Consider the following 21,633-nt stretch of genomic DNA (forward strand, 5'->3'; position numbering starts at 1 on the left):
TGTCCCGCTACTACCCGCAGCCACCCATCATCCACCGCTTGCCATTTCAATCCATACAAATACTGAAAGCATCCAATCGTCGACGGTTAACGATAGTAGCAATAGGCGCCAATTGAATTATCGGTTGATAGATTTTGCTGTTCTTTCTGATTATTTGAGCAATATTGATTGGGTTTCGATGTTTGCAAATGGAGATGTTAATGATATGGCAGAAAGTTTTTGTGGTGAAATTAACCAGTGGGTTGAATTTAATGTTCCTCGAATCAAACCGCCCATTTCCCCTGCTTGGAGTACGTTGCAGTTACGTCAGTTGAATCGTGAGCGGAAAGCTTATCAACGTAAATTTCACCGCCAACGGACCCTTGCCAATGCTTGTAACTTTCATCGATCTGTCAATGCATATCGTTCTCTAAACGCCAGTTTGTATAAATCCTATGTACTAAATAATTCCAAAAGAAAAAACTCATCGATACCGTCAAATGTCTTTCTTGGTAGTGCGGTCGCTACTTCAACTTCCGAATCATGTGAACTATTTGCGAGGCATTTCGCTGGAGTTTTCTCGAGCAGCTTTACTTCAAGACAAGAGGCGGAAGATTCTGCTACCGATGTTCCCATCGGTGTAATTGATTTGGGCACTTTTGTTGTTACGCCTGAATTGGTTGAACATGCCGCAAACAAACTAAAAAACTCTTTTTCACCCGGACCAGATGGATTGCCCGCAGTTGTTCTACGCCGCTGTATCACTGCTTTGGCAGGTTCATTGAGAAGGATTTTCAATCGATCATTTGAGCAAGTTAAATTCCCTCGCATTTGGAAGCAGTTATACATATGTCCTATTTTTAAGGATGGCGATCGGCGGAACGCTGCAAATTATCGTGAAATAATCAGTCTTTCTGCACCCTCGAAACTTTTTAAGATAATTGTGAGTACTGCCATGTTAGATTGTGCAAAGAATTACATCTCAGAATTACTTCATCTCACAATTACATCTACAGCATGGATTTATGCCAGGAAGATCAGTCGCAACAAACTTGCTGAGTTTCACGTCCAAGTGCATCGTGCATGTCTTCTCAACTCGTAGCCTGGTTGGAATCGTATTTTTCTGGAAGAGTTTTACAAGTAAAATTGAATGATAGCATATCATCGCAGTTCTCAAATAAATCAGGTGTTCCGCAAGGCAGGACCCTTGCTATTCGCAATATTTTTTAACGATTTCGCATTTCTTTTGAGAGCTGGTTGCAAATTAGTTTATGCAGATGAATTGAAACCGTACCTCCTAGTTCGCACGGTAGAGGCTTGTTGGCGCTTACAAGATCTGCTACAACTGTTTGTTGACTGGTGCTGCAACAATAAGCTTGTCATTAACGTGGCCAAATGCCAAGTGATAACGTTTTTTTCGAATTTCATGGCCCACTATGTTCGATTACAGCATTAGCGGCATCGTTTTGACGAGAGTCGATCAGGTGTGCGCTATGGAAGTACAGTTGGAAGCAAAGCTGATGTTCGACTCATAACGCTCGTCAATTATCTCAAAAGCTTCGCGTCAACTGGGTTTTATCTTCAAAATTGCTAAAGAATTCAAGGATCCGCTTTGCATGAAAGCGCTGTACTGTTCACTCATTCGCCCGATTCTTTAAAACGCCTCAGTGATCTGGTTCCCACATCAAGTTTCGTGGTGCATTAGAATCGAACGAGTGCAGAAACGCTTCGCATGGTATTAAGAAGCCTACCATGGCGAGACCAAGTAAATCTGCCACCATATCTGGATAGATGTCAATTGCTGGGACTCGAAACATTACAAAGTCGCCAAGAAATTCAACAGGCGGTATTTATGGCAAAACTAGTCAACGGGGAGATTGACGCTCCAGAGATACTTTCGGAAATAGATTTTCGTATACAAAATCTATCACTGCGAAACAGAACCCTACTTTAGCGCAGATTCCATAGAACCGTATTTGGATACAATGAACCGATTGCTGCATGTATTCGCGCATTTACCGCCGTGGAAGAGCTTTTCAATTTGATGAATCGTCCAGCCGTTTTTCCAACAAAATTAGACGATCTGCTGTGTTTCGATATTATTCTTTAATGTGAAGATTTGTGTGTACTAGGAATTAAGATGGATTGTAGTTGTTATTATTGTATGTGTTTGTGATTTTAAATGATGGTGGTTTTTGCGCCCGTCTGAGAATGGCATGAAAGGTGTCCAACTCAGTTGTACTTTTTCCCATCCTGACTGTCCATGTAGACACTAAAGTCCGATGGACATAATAAATAAATGAATAAAAAAAACAAATAAATAAATAAATAAAAAAATAAATAAATAAATAAATAAATAAATAAATAAATAAATAAATAAATAAATAAATAAATAAATAAATAAATAAATAAATAAATAAATAAATAAATAAATAAATAAATAAATAAATAAATAAATAAATAAATAAATAAATAAATAAATAAATAAATAAATAGACAAATAAACAAATAAACAAATGAATAAATAAATCAATATATTGAAAGAATCTTTGATTGGCCATCAGTGATCTATAATTGCAAATAGAAATGATGTGATCTAGCCAATAGAAATGGATTTTTAATCTTTGAAGTACGGTGAAAACCTGTTTTTATCAACCCCTAATTTTGTCAGTTTTTCCCGATTTCGTTAACTAGCCAGAGTTATGAGACTAAGTATACGGAATAATGTTAAATATTCTCACAGCTTCGGTTTAAAAAAGAAAATAAATAAATATGTTTTGTCATCGCCCCCATTTTGTCAACCAAAGTTACACCAAATGGGCTGATAAAAACGGGTCTTCGATGTATTACAATTGTACCGGTTTATATGGGAAATTCCTATGTGGCCGCAATAACCAACCTGTAACTCAGGAATGAAAGAAATTAAATTCAATGGACTGCCCATGGGAGTCTTGTGTCTTTGATTTGAAACCAAGTTTGTTAAAACAGTCAAGAATTTCTTAAGAAAAAGCTGTGACATTTTCTTACGAACTTGAAAAGTATCCGGGGCCATCAAGAACCGTCATAGGTGGCCATTGTTACCATTTCATATGGGAATTTTCTGGGTGACCACACTCGTGAACCCGTAACTCCGGAACCGGAAGTCCGATCGACAAAAAATATCAATTGCAGCTTATGAGAGCGTTAGATTTTTCATTTAAAATCAAGTTTGTGCGATTCGGTTCAGCCATATCTGAGAAAAATGAGTGAGTTTAGAAAATACATACACACATACATACACACACATTCAGACATTTGCCGATCTCGACTAACTGAAGCGAATGGTATATAAGACGGTTACAAAGCCACAGGTTTCACAGTGATTGCATATCCTTTCTATTGAGAAAGGCAAAAAAGGAGTTTTAACGAAATATTTATACCAAAAGCTACTCATCATTATCCCTATACAATAAAGTACACCTCACGAAGATCGGTGATTTTGCGAAAAATTCGAGGATCACTTGACATGGCTTTGCTCCACTTCTAATCAGTCGCATTTTGTCTTTTTCCGAAATATAGAGCAAGGGTTTACTTCATACTTAAGTTGTGTGAAGAACCGGGGTAAAATGAGTAAACGCGTTTCATGAGTGTGTTACAACGATCTTGAATAGATTCTCTGATAGATTTTACATAAGAAATACCAGTTTTGGTCAGCCGCTATCTTCCGAGTTATGTAATCAGTCTTGAATAAAAACCCAACCAAAATGGGGAGTTGGGGCAAAACCAGCCTGATTGCGTACGTGTGGTCGTTGTAAATATTAGCAATGAGTTTTCAGCCCACTTTACATAAAAACATCTTTTTGGTAATCTTTATCCCACCTTTTGAGAAAAAACATTTTGGGAACATTTTTAATACTGTGCATTGATTTTGATGAGTTTTTTCCGCTTCTGCTCCACTTTCCTATCACACTTTCGCTTTAGCTGTTTCGTGTGTTTCCCCTTACGACCTAAAAAGGATTTGCGGCTTTCTTTTTGTTGTCTGGAGTCTTTCCCTTCGGCAATGCGAGCTTTCTTGCGCGTCTGTCGATTGAAAAGTTATATTGCTTTACCGTTTATTTTGGAACATACCCGTTTTCTTCTAAAAATTCTTCTTAATGACTCCAACAACATTTCAGAAGTTACCAAAACATAAAACCTTATGGTTTAGCCTTTGATAAAAGGCATGAATTTGTTTAGTTTTAATAAAAGGCATGAATTAGCACATTTTGACTCCAAAGAAAATATGATTGTTATTATATTCATAGTTAGGCGAACACAAAAGTCGGAAAACTTGCAGCTCTTATTATTTCAGGAAGAAATAAGGCATCACATGTAAATGTCCAAGCTCTAGCATAATAGTTTCATCGTTGATGTCGTGAGTAAGAACTTTATATTTACGTATAGCGAATCTAACTCGAAGATATGTTGTGGTTTTATACTTGTGCGAATACCTCTCGGTACAACCTAACGAATATTTTTTACGTTCGTGCTTTACTCGATAACACAAGAAAAGAGTAAAATAATTATCACCATAATCACAATACCTTCTCGTTGTACAACTAAAGGGACGTCATGCTCGATTGGCTCCGCTCATTTTGACATGTTCAATTGACTCCGCTCATTTTCTCCGCCTAACTGTGAATATAGTAACTATAAAAGATATGCGTCCAAAACAGCATAATCCCTTTTCAATAGTTAATGTTATATTAAGACGGTCATTAGTCTAGTGAAAAATACGCCACCTTTCATATCGACATGTGCCAAATTGCGTGAAAATCGAATAGGTACGTACTTACTTGTGAACTAATTTTGCACGGTATCCTATGACAGTTAAGAGAGTATGAGAAAATATATGTAATCTGACCTACATTAGAATATCTATTCGTACATTATCGTTATTGCAACGTACCTCAAATTAGCGCGTTTTAATCAATTATTTATTACTTTCAGAGAGTTGTTTTCACACCAAAACGTAACATTTCTTGCAAACGGAACTCTATTCACCAAGCCTAGTCATCCTCTAATTTTTCAAGAGCACTTATCGAAAGGACATAAGGAAAGCGATATTTTCTTTTTACCAAACATAGCGTTGCTAGTGAGTATTTTGTTTATTTATTCACTTATTCATTTATTTATTTATTTATTTGTTTATTTATTTATCATCTGACCTAGTTGGTCTTAATCAAAGCTTATTTGAGTGAAACATTAACTCTTCTCAAGTTGGCATAAAAACCCCATATTTTTTCAATTACATGCGCAATACAAAAATTTACGATTCATTAAAAAAATAATAAACTAAATAATAATACTAACTGAAAAAAATAACAAAACAAACTAACACAATGAAGTAAACAAAAAAATAAAAAAGAAGAGAAAAGCAGCAAATAAATAGATCAAAATGTCGACATTAAATATTTATCAAATCAGTAACGCCTCAATAGCCGGTTCTTGAAGGTAGTGGATGACACAATGAAATCGAAATCTTCACTTCGTTGAATTTTGAATTTATTGTATATGAAAAAGAAATATTTTCAGTCACGCAGAGGCATACATACGAGCGTTCCAAGGCGTCCAACCATTCCCACGTCGAGGAGCGCAGCGGTGAACACGGTAACTCTTGATAAAATTGTCTGACACAGGAAATTCAGATTTGGAAAGCTCAAACTTATAGCTACTCTATGAATAAAAAAAATCGAGCTTCGGAAAGGTGCTTCAAGCAAACCGAAAAATTTCATATTTTATTGTATAATTCACTAACTTTTCTACAAAATTATAGAGAAAAAAAAATTTATTCAGTTTTCTGTAGTTCATCGACAGGCTACACATATTGTGCATTCTTATAATAAAACTAGTTTAAGGCTCAAAGAACTTTCGGTGGGTGTTTATGAGAATTGAACGCTTGATAGTATGTGTTGGAAAAAATGTGTCCAGCTTTGCCACTGGATTATCCATATAAAACCTTTTAAAAACTCTAAAAGAAGAAAATCAGTCGATTTATTAGATCATCACGATCCAAATCATGCAAAATAGTTGCTGAAAAAACTATTGGCTTAGTTGTAGACCTGTGCGCCGCCGCCGGTAAATTTCAACAAACGCCGACGCCGAAAGGTATACCGGCAGCGCGCCGCCGACGCTTTTTTCTCACGCCGACAATTCGCGAACTCGAAAATTTATTTATTTTATTATTAACTTCATATTTGACGCAAAGCGCCATACAGACTGTTATTTAAACTAATTACATATGTGCGTTTCATCACAAAAGTCACTGCATATCACATTTACATTATATTTCATATACATAATCTTCCATATACATTAACACTTATTCAGCAGGTTCCCATACATTAAATTTCTCGTGAAATTCCCGGAAGCAAGTCCCTCTCGGCCAAGTTGACGGTGACAATGCAGCATTTCTCAGTTTCAAATCTACTCCAACCTTGAACGAAATGAAAGGCATCGAAGCTACTTCTTTCCAATCTGGCACAAGTTTTTTCACAACGGCAGGGTTCTTTCCGAGCGATTTTGTTACCATATCCGCGATGTTCCTTTCAGTAACTGAATTTTTCGCTCTCGTGAAGAATAGCCAGCAGAGTTTAGCGGATGAGCTGGGTAACGAGCTTGACAAATTACCAAGACGAGAAACATTTCTGGAGCCATGCTGCAGTTGGGTTGATGAGAACGGCGACGATTGGTCTGATGGAGAGCTTGCTTCTATAAACGATTGGGTAACTTCGTACGATCTACCAGCAATAATTTCATTAATAGCCGCAACCTGTTCCTTCAGTTGACGTACCTCTTCAAATAAATCTAATGCACGGTTTTCGGTTTGTGGTTCAGTGTGAACAGAAACAATAGCAGGCCGGACGGGTGCAAAGCTGGAAGACTGTGATAGCAACTTGCGTTTCTCAGAAAATGCCTCAAATCGGCGAACATCGCTTCCGCTGCTGTGTACAGCTAAGCGCCTCCTGTACCGGAACGGGCAACACATTCAGCATGGTATTCGTCGGAGCAAAAGCCTTTACAAGTAACAGAGGTTTCGTCCAATTCAATATTTAACAAACATTGGTTGCAGATCATTTTGCTTTTTTTCCGAGCAGTTCACACACAGCAGCAATCTAGCGATCGGTACCTAGTATTCTGGTCGTTTGTTTCAGCAATGTAGGTAGTGGTGAGTGATAATGGCAGCGGCAGTTTTATTCACTTAAGACACTGAACTTAACGTAGCTAATTTGTCCTCGGTGATGATCGTTTAGACATTTATATTATATTAACTGTAGCAAAACCACTTAGTTAACCTACGTAAACGTACAAAATACAAACCTCGCACCGTTATCCAGAATAAATCGATGAAAATAACAGCAGAAACGGAGGCAAAACAGCGTTACGGTAAACACAAAAAAAAATCATTGACTCATTATTTTATCCATAAATCTATGAACATTGTCTATGGTCCGAATACACGACGTTAACTGATTCATGATTTATCACATATTGATCTTTATTTGGTACTAGTGGTTGTGAATTAGATCACAAAATTAACAAAGTCTTGATATTGTCTCGAAAATCATTACACGACACTCGGACAGTGCTGTAGTTGCGGTTAGTTACGGTTAGTCGGCGACTAACCAGCTCTTGGAACCGAAAACAAAATATTTTTTTCGAACCAAAAAAAAATTCCGTTGGCCTAATCATTCTGGAAGGCAAATTTAATGATCCCTATGCTCGTAAAAACATCGTACTTGGGTGCTCTCTCTCTATCGCACTTTGATTCACTCTCAAACACTCACACATGAGGCTGACTTTTGTGCTCACCTTTTTCGTTCCTTGCGAGGCTGACTTGTGTGCTCACCTTACTCATTCCTTGCTAGGCTTACTTTTGTGCTCGCCCCACCCATACCATGTGAGGCTGACTTGGGTGCTCACCCTATCACCTGATTCACTCTCGATCGTGCCACTCTATTGTACCTCTGTCACTCCCCCTGGCATCCCATGTGGGACATTTTTCTTAGGCCCCACTTCTGACATACCATGCGAGGCTGACAGTTAGCACACAAGCTAGCCTTTTTCATTCCTTGCTAGGCTTACTTTTGTGCTAGCCTCTACCATACCATGTGAGGCTGACTTTTGTGCCTACCCTTAACATGCCGTGTGAGACTGACTTGGATGCTCACCCTTTCACTCCTCTTCCACGCCATGAGGCATCGATAGCTAAGTCCCAACATACTACGCTACGACCCTCCCATCTTGGCATGAGGCAGTCCACTTATACGCCTATACACTCACTCTTCTGTCTTGCTTCGGGGTGGCTGGGTTTACCCCTTACGCGGTTGCCAGTCGCTGCACCAAACCTGCCTCGGCATGAACAGACCATTCACTCCCTTTTTTGCGCTTGGCCTTTTTCGCTCCAGCTAACCAATCACTAGTTAGCCGTGCCCGTCATCTGTTGCTCGGTTCGCCAGATTACCTGTAGCCTACTGGCAATCTGGATGCAGCCGAGACTGCCTTCCACTTCTCCACCGATTGACACATCCGCTGAATAAGGGTATCAGGGGTTGTGTCCCAGCCACAGGCGTCAAGCATTGCTCTTCTTTCGACGTCGAACCGATGACATACGAACAGTATGTGTTCGGCAGTTTCGTCTACACCTGGGCAGTCCGGGCAGACTGGGACCTCCGCGCGCCCGAACCTGTGGAGGTTCTGTCGGAAACAGCCATGGCCTGACAGGAATAACTGTAGGTAACTGGTTACCCTCAGTGCTCTTGACCATGACGGGCCGCCGTACCTGAAGATAGATACGGCAACGCCTGCCAGTAACCTACGTCTACTGGCGCACACCTTCGAGCTGTTGGACATCATTCTCGATAGTGCCGCAACAGCAGTCGACGCTCTCTTGCATGTATAGTCGACATGGCTGCCGAAGGTCAGCTTGTCGTCTATAATGACTCCGAGAGACTTCAGACTTCGCTGTGAAGTGATCGCGACTTCTCCCACATGGATAACTGCATGTTGTGCCGACTTGCGGTTGTTGACGATAACTACCTCCGTCTTATGATGAGCGAGCTCCAGGCCTCTCGCGCTCATCCATTCCTCCACCGTGCTAATCGCGTGTTCTGCGGTTAGTTCTACCTCAGGAATTGACTCCCAGTAGACCTCCAAAGTTACGTCGTCAGCAAAGCCGACGATCTTGACCCCAGGAGGGAACTTCAGTCTCAGAACCCCGTCATACATGAGGTTCCATAACACCGGGCCTAGGATCGAGCCCTGTGGGACTCCGGCGGTAATCGGAACCCTTTTCTGACCGGCATCGGTCTCGTATAGCAGTACGCGGTTCTGGAAGTAACTTTCCAGGATCCGGTACAGACCCACCAGTAGGCTAAGTCGGTGTAACGAGAGCGCGATGGCATCCCAGCTTGCGCTGTTGAATGCGTTCTTCACGTCAAGTGTCACTAACGCACAGTATCGAATGCCTCGCCTTTTTCGTTGGATCGCTATCTCTGCAGTATTTATCACTGAGTTGAGAGCGTCAACTGTGGACTTACCCTTCCAAAAGCCAAACTGGTTGCTTGACAGACCGTCCGTACCTTCCGCGTACGGGGTTAGCCTGTTGAGGATGATCCTTTCAAGCAGTTTGCCAGTCGTGTCGATCAGACAGATTGGTCTGTACGCCGATGGGTCGCCTGGCGGCTTCCCGGGCTTCGACAACAGCACCAATTTCTGCCTTTTCCATCTATCGGGGAAACGGCACTCGTCAAGGCATCTCTGCATAGCTAGCCTGAACATGTTCGGGTTCGCTATGATCGCTGCCTTGAGAGCGTTGTTTGGAACTCCATCCGGCCCTGGAGCTTTGTTCATTGCTAGGGATTTAGGCACTGCGAGTAGTTCTTCATTCGTCACTGGAGCCACCATTTCGGCCGTGCCCGCACTGTCTCGTAGTGCAGGTGGCCAGGGGCTTGTGGGTCGAGACGGGAAGAGTACTTCGATAATCGTTGCCAACCGGTCCGGAGACCGTTCTGGGGGTGAGGAGCCCCCTTTGGTCTTGGTCATCACAATCCTGTAGGCGTCACCCCACGGATTCGCGTTGGCACTTTCACGCAGGTTGTCGAAGCACGCTCTCTTGCTGATTTTAATGGCCTTGTTAAGGGCCAATTTCGCAGCTCGAAACACTTCACGGCGGTTCTCTCTTGCATCCTCAGTGCGAGCTCTTTGCATCCTACGTCTAGCTCTGAGACAGGCTGACCGTAGAGCTGCAATCTCGGCACTCCACCAGTATACTGGGCATCTGCCGTTTCTTGGCAGTGTTTTTCTCGGCATAGTGGCGTCGCACGCGCGTGATAGAACAGCTACCAGCGCATCCCCGCTTAGACTGTCGGTGTTGGCCTCCAGTCCCAGGGCCGCGGTGAAAGCTTCGCTGTCGAAGTGATTGGACTTCCACCCACGTACCTGGCAGGGATCTTCCGCCCTCGGATGCTGCACACCATAGTTGATCTTAAAGCGGATTGCTAAATGATCGCTATGGGTGTAGCCTTCGTCTACCCTCCATTCCATGCCTGGAGCCAGACTCGGGCTGGCAAATGTGACGTCAATCCACGGCTCCACCCCGTTTCTACGGAATGTACTAGCGGAGCCATTATTAGCTAGCACAGTATCGAGTTTCGCAAGCGCCTCCATTAGCGCTTGACCCCTGCTATTTGTACAGCGGCTGCCCCACTTCACTGCCCAAGCGTTAAAGTCTCCCGCTATGACTACCGGTTTCCGGCCCACTAGGTCCGACGAGAGCCTGTCGATCATCTGGTTGAACTGTTCTATTGACCACCTTGGTGGAGCGTAGCAGCTGCAATAGAACACACCATTGATCTTGGCAATCGCCACACCCTCGGCGGAGGCGTGTATTACCTCTTGAACCGGGAACCGTCCCGTTGTACAGATTGCCACCATTCCAGACCCGTCCGACACCCAATTGCCGTTGCCGGCAGGGATGTTGTACGGGTCTGATAGGAGGGCGACATCTGTCCTCGACTCCGAGACCAACTGCCGCAGCAGTTGTTGGGCTGCTGCACAATGGTTAAGATTTAGCTGTGTGACGTTCACGGCTTCTTCTTATTTACCTCACCGAAGGGACACGAAGGTCCGCCCATAGCATGTTTATGGGCTTGCTTCTTAGCGGTGCAGATAACGCACTTGTGCGCCTTAGTGCAACCCCGCTCCTTATGCCCCTCCTCGCCGCAGCGACGACATAGTTTGCTCCTGTCTATGTTCTTGCACTCGTAGGCTTTGTGGCCGGACTCAAGGCACCAATAGCACCTATCCACTGAAGGCGGGTATGCTAATAGGGCATACCGACCAGCCGATCTTCAGCTTCCCTTTTTTGGTTACCTTTTTAGCATCCGCCTTCAGTAGCCTGAGGTAGGCTACTTGGGTGCCAGAGGGTCCATCTCTAAATCGCACAGAGGCCCGCTTGATTGTGGCGTCGCATTGTTCCTTAACGGCTGCGACGACATCTTCTGCGGTCGTGAACTCGTCCAGATGCTTGCACTGGAGAGTCATTTCCGCCCCTAGCGACCTGACTTGGGCGCCTTCACCAAGGACCTCTTAGGCCAAGGCCTTGTATACCGCACTAGATTGTGCGCCTCGCTTCAGTACCAGAAGCATTTCTCCCGTGTTGGTGCGTCTCACGCTACGCACATCTTGCCCAAGGGCCGAAAGCCTTTCGGCCGCCTTCGTCTACTTTAGGACGTCGGCGTATTTGTCCTTGTCGGTTTTCAACCGCAAGGCCTCGCCTCTGTCCTTGGCCTTCTTCGCGGGCCGCGTTCCTTCCGGTGTCGGTGCCGGCTTCTTCCTGGTGACCAGCGTCCAGGGGTTAACGCCCCCCTGCCCCGGTCGCGCCGGGTTGCTGGTACCAACGCTCTGCTCAGCGAGGTCACTCTCGCCCTCGCTTACCTCAGCCAGACGGCGTTTGGCCTTAACGGCTGCACGCCGTGTGGTGTCGGTTTTTGCACCCTCGCCTGGCGACTTCCTAGGGCGCTTCACGTTCGACGCCGTCTTACGATTGCTCTTGCTCTTGCCTTTTCCTTTCGAGGGGAACTCGGCCGCCGCTTCGAGCGACGTGGCTGCTCCATAGAAGGTGAAGGCCACTGTCTGAGTGCCTGTATCGACCTTCTCTCTTCCCTCCCTCTTGGAGGTCACTGTCTGGGTTTCACTGTCGGACTTCTCCCGACATTCCTCTTGGCATAAGCCTGCTGTTTCTGTCTTGCGACACGAACAGTTTTCCGGAGCTCCAGAAGACTATGCTTTAACTCCTTGCTTATGTTTTGCTTTGCGCTAGTGAACTTGATTATTGAATCGAGCTGCTCCACCACTTTGCGCATCGCGGATAGTGGCCCGTCCAGTGCGTTGGTAGGGCTATTTCCTACCACTACTGGGGGGTCACTGGTGCTATCAGATGCAGCACTCGTCGCTCCACTACTCTCCCCACGGGGGGGGGGGGGAGACCTCGCCAAACCACCTCTAGCGAAGGGGTTTGGCACCTCCGTTTGTTTGTTTTTGTGTTTAGTTGACTCCATGTTTAATCCCACGAGTAGCGCGAGAATAAATGTCCGCCACGCCAGAGCTCCGCATTAACGTGGTAAGGAATACTTACTGTGGGGGTTTCCCAGATACCCCACAGGCTCCGTTAACGATTGAGCATCTTTTTCACCCCCTCGATCACTCATCCCTCGGCACGGGTCGCTGCACGCCTTGGAATTGGAGTTATGACCTATCTTGCTTTACGTGGTGACCGCGGCCCAGATCATCACAACCATCCTCCTTTACCAGGACTTTGGACCTGTAGCTCTGGTTCTCAATAGTTCCATGTACGTATATTATTACAGACATGCTACTATTGAGATCCGACATTCGCTAGCGGAGTTCAGATATGCTCATATCTCGCAGGATACTCTAAGATACTTGAAAGCACTAGTATGATATTCCCACACCTCGCAGAGCGTTTCAACATTAATTTGAAACTTACAAGACACGCAAGGCGCTCTCAGATTCTCTCGGACGATAGTCTGATGTTCCCATCGCTCGCAGTGCGCTTCCACACTCTCTGGGGTGCCAATATTATATTTGCAAAACTCGCAGGACTCTAGTATGATATTCCGATAGCTCGCAGGGTGCTCTAAGACTCGCAGGGGCACTAGTTTGTCATTTTCAAAGCTCGCAGGGCGATCCAAGAGCCTACGGGGTGCTATTGTGATATCCATATAACTCGGAGAGCGCTTCCACACTCTCTGGGATGCTATTATGATATTCTCATAGCTCGCTGTGCGCTCTCAGACTCTCTAGGGCGCTAGTATAACTCTATGGGGCGCAAGCATGGTATTCACATAGCTCGCAGGGCGCTCTCTGATTCTCTCGAGCGCCAACATAACATTCCCATAGCACGCTGGGCGCTCTCAAACTCTCTAGGGTAGCCTTATATTCTCATCGCACGCAGGGCGCTCTCAGATTCTCTCTGGTGCCAGTATGATATTTCCATAGCTCGCAGGGCTCTAATCTGACATTCCCACAGTTCGTAGGGAGCTCTCAGATTTTCTCGGGTAACAGTATGATATTCCCATAGCTCGGAGAATGCTTTCATACTCGCTAGGGCCCCAGCATGATCTATAAAATCATAGCTCACAAGGCGCTCTCAAGCTCTTCAGGGCGCTAGTATGATATTCACAGAGCTCGCAGGGCGCTCTCAGAGACTCTCGGGCACCAGTTCAATATTCGCATAGGTCGCAGGGCTCTCTTAAATTCCCTAGGGCGCAAGTCCGATATTCTCATAGTTCGCACGTCGCTCCGAGACTCTATGGGGCGCTAGAATGATATTCACATAGCTCCCAGTCAGCATATCATGGCGCTTTCAGATTGAGCACCAGCATGATATTCCTCGCAGGGCGCTCTCAAATCCTCTAGGATATTATGAAACTTTCATCGTCCGCAAGGCGATCTCAGATTCTCTCTAGCGCCGGTATGACATTTCCATAGCTCGCTATCGGACGCTCTGGGGCACTAGTATGATACTCCCATAGCACGGAGAGCGCCTCCTTGGTCGATGAGGCGCTAGTATAATATTCTCATAGCTCTCTAGGGCGCTAGTATGACTATGGGGCGCTAGTATGACTATGGGGCGCTAGTATGATATTCGCATAGCGCGCGTGGCGCTCTCAGATTCTCTTGAGCGCCAGCATGATATTCCAATAGCTCGCAGGGCGCTCTCAAACTCTGTAGGGTAGTCTGATATTTCCATAGTTCGCAGGGCGCTCTCAGATTCTCTGGGGCGCCAGTATGGTATTCCCATAGCTCGCCAGGCACTTTAAAACTCACATTGGCGCTAATCTGATATTCTCATAGTCACAGTACGCTCCGAGACCCTATGGGGTGCTATTGCGATACCCACATAGCTTAGAGAGCGCTTCCACGCTGGGGTGTTGTAATGATATTCTCCTGGCTCGCTGGACGCTCTCAGGCTCTCTAGGGCGCTAGTATGACTCTATAGGGCGCAAGTATGGTATTCACATAGCTCGTAGGGTGCTCTCAGATTCTCTCGAGCGCCAGCATAACATTCCCATAGCACGCTGCGCGCTCTCAAACTCTCTAGGGTAGCCTTATATTCTCATCTCTCGCATGGCACTCTCAAATTCTCTCTGGCGCCAGTATAATATTTCCATAGATCGCAGGGCGCTCCCAAACTCACTAGGGCGCTAATCTATTCCCATAGTTCGTAGGGCGCTCTCCGATTCTCTGGGGTACCAGTGTCATATTCCCTTAGTTCGAAGAGTGCTTCCAAGCTCGCTAGGGCCCCAGTATGATACGTAGCATCATAGCTCACAGGGCGCTCTCAAGCTCTTCAGGGCGCTAGTATGATATTCACAATACTCTCTAGGTTACTAGTCTGATGTTCTCTTAGTTTGCCGGGCGCTTACAAATTCTCTGGGGCGCTAGTTTAATATTCTCATAGATTGCAGGGCGCTCTTAGATTCTCTCGAGCGCTTTTAAGGTATTCACATAGTTCGCAGGGCGCTCTCAGACATATTCTCATAGTTTGTAGGGCGCTCTAAGATTTTCTGGAGCGCTAGTATGATATTCCCATAGCTCGGAGAGCGCTTTCGCACTCGCTGGGATGCTTCTCATAGCTCGCAGGGCGCTAATATGACTCTATGGGGCGCCAGCATGATATTCACAATGCTCACAGGGCGCTCTCAGAGTCTCTCGGGCACCAGTTCAATATTCGCATAGGTCGCAGGGCTCTCTTAAATTTCCTAGCGCCGCAAGTCCGATATTCTCATACTTCGCACGGTGCTCCGAGACTCTATGGGACGCTAGAATGATTTTCATATAGCTACCAGCCAGCATATCATGGCGCTTTCAGATTCTCTCGAGCTCCAGCATGATATTCCTCGCAGGGCGCTCTCAAGCTCTCTAGGATATTTTGAAACTATCATCGTCCGCAAGGCGCCCACAGATTCTCTCTGGTGCCAGTATGATATCCCCATAGCTCGCAGGGTGCTCCCAACCTCTTTGGAGCGGTAGCCCGATATTTTCATATTTCGCAGTGCGCTCACAGATTCTTTTGGGCGTTAGTCTGATATTTCTATAGTTCGCAGGGCGCTCTCGGATTCTCTGGGGCGCCAGTACGATACTCCCATAGCTCGCATGGCGCTCCCAAACTCTCTAGGGCGCTAGTGTGATGTTCTCTTAGTTTCTAGGTTTCCCATAAATTCTCTGGAGCGTTAGCAAATATTTACATAGTTTGCAGGGCACTCTCAGATTCTCTCGTGCGCTAGTACGATATTCTTATAACTCGCAGGGCACTCTTAAACTCACTAGGGCGCTAATTTGATATTTTCATAGCTCGCATGGCACTCCCCAAGAAGCACGCTTTGTTACTGTATAGTATTTGTAACTCTCTTGGTAACAACTATGTTATGGAAAAAGTGCACTTTGTTTGTATGTTCTGCAACATGTTCCTAATGGCAGCAAAATAATGAAAACAATAGCTTTGCCATTTGTTGAGCACTGGGTAGTTGAACAGATCTGTTTTAGGGTGGAATGGCAAACAAAGAGGCATTTGCAACTTGTTAGACTGTTTGTGCAAGTTAGCAAAGTTTATGATTAGTTTCACAACTGGTATTGATGTTTGCACACTTAGCACTATTGGCCAGCTCTATAGTTACATAGTTGCACAATCAGTTTAAAAACCAGTAGAAATTCTTTTCAAATATATCCAACAATAAAAAATATTGTGTAGCAGTTGTGCAACATTTAAAGCTTTCAACAAGTTGCAATTGCTACATGGGTCTTAGGCTCTTTAGGGCGTCAGAATGGCTCTATGGGGCGCTAGTATGATATTCACATTGTTCGCAGGGCACTCTCACATTCTCTGGTGCTCAAGTATTTTGTTCCCATAGCTCGTAGGGTAATCTCAAATTCTTGAGGGCGCTAATCTGATATTCTCATTGCTCGCTGGGCGCTTTCGCACTCTCTAGGACGCCAGTATGATATTCCCATAGCTCGGAGAGCGCTTCCACACTCGCTGGAGCTCTAGTATGGTATTCTCATAGCTCGCAGGGCGCTAGTTTGGCTCTATGGGGCGTTATAATGATATTCACATGGCTCGCTGGGCGCTCTCAGACTTTCTCGAGCCAAAGCTCGCAGGGCAATATGAAACTCTCTAGGGGACTAGTCTTAAATAATCATAGTTCGCAGGGCGCTTTTAGATTCTCAAACGCTTTTACGATATTCACATAGTTCGCAGGGCGCTTTCAAACTCGCTGGGGCGCTAGTCTGTTATTCTCATAGTTCGTAGGGCGCTCTAAGATTCTCTGGAGCGGTAATATGATATTCCCATAGCTCGAAGAGCACTTCCGCACTCGCTGGGGTGCTTCTCATAGCGCTCTCAAGCTCCCTATGGTGCTAATATGACTCTATGAGGCGCCAATGTGATATTCACATTGCTCGCTGTGCGTTCTCAGGGCACCAGTTAATATTCGCATAGGTCGCAGGGCTCTCTTTAACTCCCTAGGGCGCAAGTCCGATATTTTCATTGTTCGCACGGCGCTCCGAGACTCTATGGGGCGCTAGTATGATATTCACATATCTCGCAGGGCGCTTTCAATTCTCTGGGACGCTAGTATGATATTCCCATAGCTCGCAGGGCGCTCTCAAACTCTCTAGGTTACTAGTCTGATGTTCTCGTAGTTTACAGAGCGCTTACAAATTCTCTGGGGCGCTAGTTTAATATTCTCATGCATTGCAGGGCGCTCTTAGATTCTCTCGATTGCTTTTACGATGTTCATATAGTTCGCAGGGCGCTCTCAAACTCGCTAAGGCGCTAGTCTAATATTCTCATAGTTCGGACGGCGCTCTAAGATTCTCTGGAGTGCTAGTATGATATTCCCATAGCTCGGAGAGCGCTTCCGCTCTCGCTGGGGTGCTTCTCATAGCTCACAGGGCGCTAATATTCCCTTCCACACTCGCTGGAGAGCTAGTATGATATTCCCATGGCTCGCCTGGCAATTAGATAGGTGGGTAATAAATTTCTAAACAACTTACAAGGCGCTTTCAACCAGTTTCAGTATCTTTGGGGCGCATATAAATGAGTATTTAAGCTTATGAGGCGGTAATAGTCTATCCTAAGTTGCAGGGCGTTTTCAGGCTCTATGGGTTAGTAGTATGAGTATGTTGGGCTAAGGGTAGGTAGTATGCTCATGGGGCATTATGCGAATAGTTTATCCTAACTTGCCGGGCGCTTTCAGATTTTCTGGGGCGCATAAGTTGCAATTGCTACATGGGTCTTAGGCTCTTTAGGGCGTCAGAATGGCTCTATGGGGCGCTAGTATGATATTCACATTGTTCGCAGGGCACTCCCACATTCTCTGGTGCTCAAGTATTTTGTTCCCATAGCTCGTAGGGTAATCTCAAATTCTTGAGGGCGCTAGTCTGATATTCTCATTGTTCGCTGAGCGCTTTCGCACTCTCTAGGACGCCAGTATGATATTCCCATAGCTCGGAGAGCGCTTCCACACTCGCTGGAGCTCTAGTATGGTATTCTCATAGCTCGCAGGGCGCTAGTTTGGCTCTAGGGGGCGTTATAATGATATTCGCATGGCTCGCTGGGCGCTCTCAGACTTTCTCGAGCCAAAGCTCGCAGGGCAATATGAAACTCTCTAGGGGACTAGTCTTATATACTCATAGTTCGCAGGGCGCTTTTAGATTCTCAAACGCTTTTACGATATTCACATAGTTCGCAGGGCGCTTTCAAACTCGCTGGGGCGCTAGTCTGTTATTCTCATAGTTCGTAGGGTGCTCTAAGATTCTCTGGAGCGGTAATATGATATTCCCATAGCTCGGAGAGCACTTCCGCACTCGCTGGGGTGCTTCTCATAGCGCTCTCAAGCTCCCTATGGTGCTAATATGACTCTATGAGGCGCCAATATGATATTCACATTGCTCGCTGTGCGTTCTCAGAATCTCTCGGGCACCAGTTAATATTCGCATAGGTCGCAGGGCTCTCTTTAACTCCCTAGGGCGCAAGTCCGATATTTTCATTGTTCGCACGGCGCTCCGAGACTCTATGGGGCGCTAGTATGATATTCACATATCTCGCAGGGCGCTTTGAATTCTCTGGGACGCTAGTATGATATTCCCATAGCTCGCAGGGCGCTCTCAAACTCTCTAGGTTACTAGTCTGATGTTCTCGTAGTTTACAGAGCGCTTACAAATTCTCTGGGGCGCTAGTTTAATATTCTCATGCATTGCAGGGCGCTCTTAGATTCTCTCGATTGCTTTTACGATGTTCATATAGTTCGCAGGGCGCTCTCAAACTCGCTAAGGCGCTAGTCTAATATTCTCATAGTTCGGACGGCGCTCTAAGATTCTCTGGAGTGCTAGTATGATATTCCCATAGCTCGGAGAGCGCTTCCGCTCTCGCTGGGGTGCTTCTCATAGCTCACAGGGCGCTAATATTCCCTTCCACACTCGCTGGAGAGCTAGTATGATATTCCCATGGCTCGCCTGGCAATTAGATAGGTGGGTAATAAATTTCTAAACAACTTACAAGGCGCTTTCAACCAGTTTCAGTATCTTTGGGGCGCATATAAATGAGTATTTAAGCTTATGAGGCGGTAATAGTCTATCCTAAGTTGCAGGGCGTTTTCAGGCTCTATGGGTTAGTAGTATGAGTATGTTGGGCTAAGGGTAGGTAGTATGCTCATGGGGCATTATGCGAATAGTTTATCCTAACTTGCTGGGCGCTTTCAGATTTTCTGGGGCGCATATACTGTATCTCTTTGAGGCGTTAGTATGAGTTGATATGATTTGAGCTCATGAGATGGTAGTGGATAGTCTATCCTAACTCGTAGGGCGCTTCTAAGCTCTCTGAGGTGCATATGGCGTATTTCTTTGGGAAGCTAGTATATTTTCTAGCTGAGGCGCAATTAAAAATCAAACTGATTAAAAATAATTCTTGTTAGGTGCTTTTATGGTGTTCATAGTGAATAGTTTGAATGTTTGTGGGGCAGTAGGTGATACGCTAGCCAAACACGCAGGGTACAAATAAACAGATTCGACCATCATGTAGGTTTGTCGTGCACTTTTATAAAAATGCTTTTAAAATTTAATCATTGGCTTGCGTGTAACACCCGTTTTTTGTGTGAATTTTAATACTGTACTGACGAATGAAGCCATCATGTTGATAACGATTTTAACGCAATCTGTTTCTTGCATGCCGAGGTATTAATAAAATTTACTTGAACCTTTATTATGTGATTAATAAAGACCATGTCTTAGCCCCTCCACTAAATCGCTCAAAAAGCTTTGATTTTTTTGTTAATTGTAGAAGACCATATCTCTTAAGGCACGCATCTGCTCTCATTGCATAATCACTGATACACTGATTTCAAAATATCCCTTTTTCAAAACAACTTTAATGCTGAATACAATAATTACTCATCTGTCAAACGTTCTATCAGATCATTTATGTGTTGTATACCATGTTTAAAATATATGTAGGGGAGATCGGGGCTAGTTGGCGGTGTTTTCAGTTTTCAATTTTTACCGCTTTGATGTAGGTAGATCTTGCAAAATAGAACACGCGGCATAAAAGAGCAGACTGTTGGCAACATCTCTGATTTTTTTGAAAGTGTTTGATGAATTGTTTTAGAGACTAAAATATGTGACGCGGAAAACCCGCCAACTTACCCGGGCCCGGGGTAAATTGGCGGTATTTGAGGATATGCCAAAAACTAATCAATCAAATGGAGATTCAATTACCTCAAGGGTCCTTTTGGAACGTGCTGAATGTCTTTTCGAGAAAACTGTATATTAACCGACATTTGCTATTATATTTCAGTTTCAATACCCCGGTATTTTGACTTTGACGCTTTTCAAAAGCAAATTTTCGAAATTTTTCGTGCAATTGGCCGGAATAAATATCTCCTACATTGGCAAGACACACAAGAAAAAGATTTTCTTACTTTGGAGTGAATTCCAGAAATAAATTTTTTTGATGACTTTTTTGCACAGTAAATACTTACTTACCCCGCGTGCAGCACCGCCAATTTACCCCAACCGCTTATTTTATTAAAAACTATTTAAAAAATAACTTGTTTGTGGATAGATGTAATATCTATACGGATATTGAAAGCTCTTTTCACGCGCTATCGAAAAATATAACCATTCGGGAAATAGATTGAAAATCACCCTAAATACCGCAAAGTAATAAAATTTAGAAAATTGACTTGGTATGCTCGAAAACACAATATCGCACACAATTTCAACAAAACAAAATGTTCTGCAATAAAAACACATCGGATAATGTGTTTCACGTTACTTGAGGTACACAACGAGAGGCAACGCTTTATGTTTAATAGAAACGGAGAAAAGGGGCTTCCGCCAACTTACCCCAACCGCCAACTAGCCCCGGGCTCCGCTATTACTAATATTCTTTAACCCTCAGAAAGGCAAGTGGTCTCAGAGGCACGGCTGGTTACAATAATTACGATTTTAGCTTGCCTTTTTGAGGATTAAGCCCGTCAAACGAAAAAATGGAAAAAAATTATGCGCGGGCGGCACTTTTTCTTACTTTGGAGTGAATTCCAGAAATAAAATTTTTTGATGACTTTTTTGCACAGTAAATACTTACTTACCCCGCGTGCAGCACCGCCAATTTACCCCAACCGCTTATTTTATTAAAAACTATTTAAAAAATAACTTGTTTGTGGATAGATGTAATATCTATACGGATATTGAAAGCTCTTTTCACGCGCTATCGAAAAATATAAGCATTCGGGAAATAGATTGAAAATCACCCTAAATACCGCAAAGTAATAAAATTTAGAAAATTGACTTGGTATGCTCGAAAACACAATATCGCCCACAATTTCAACAAAACAAAATGTTTTACAATAAAAACACATCGGATAATGTGTTTCACGTTACTTGAGGTACACAACGAGAGGCAACGCTTTATGTTTAATAGAAACGGAGAAAAGGGGCTTCCGCCAACTTACCCCAACCGCCAACTAGCCCCGGGCTCCGCTATTACTAATATTCTTTAACCCTCAGAAAGGCAAGTGGTCTCAGAGGCACGGCTGGTTACAATAATTACGA

At 44.4% G+C, this 21,633-nt stretch overlaps 1 protein-coding gene across 5 annotated transcripts in view; it reads left to right on the forward strand.

The window, feature by feature from the left end:
• LOC131683057 (scavenger receptor class B member 1) overlaps positions 1-21,633 on the forward strand; it is a 1,664,068-nt gene that overhangs the window by 554,625 nt on the left and 1,087,810 nt on the right. For all 5 annotated transcript variants that reach the window (XM_058964873.1, XM_058964871.1, XM_058964874.1 and 2 more), the window contains one exon: positions 4,948-5,092. In XM_058964873.1, coding sequence (XP_058820856.1) covers positions 4,948-5,092 — 145 coding nt within the window. The remainder of the gene's footprint in view (positions 1-4,947; positions 5,093-21,633) is intronic.

Source organism: Topomyia yanbarensis, chromosome 2, assembly GCF_030247195.1.
Source record: "Topomyia yanbarensis strain Yona2022 chromosome 2, ASM3024719v1, whole genome shotgun sequence".
NCBI classification, from domain to species: Eukaryota; Metazoa; Arthropoda; class Insecta; order Diptera; family Culicidae; genus Topomyia; species Topomyia yanbarensis.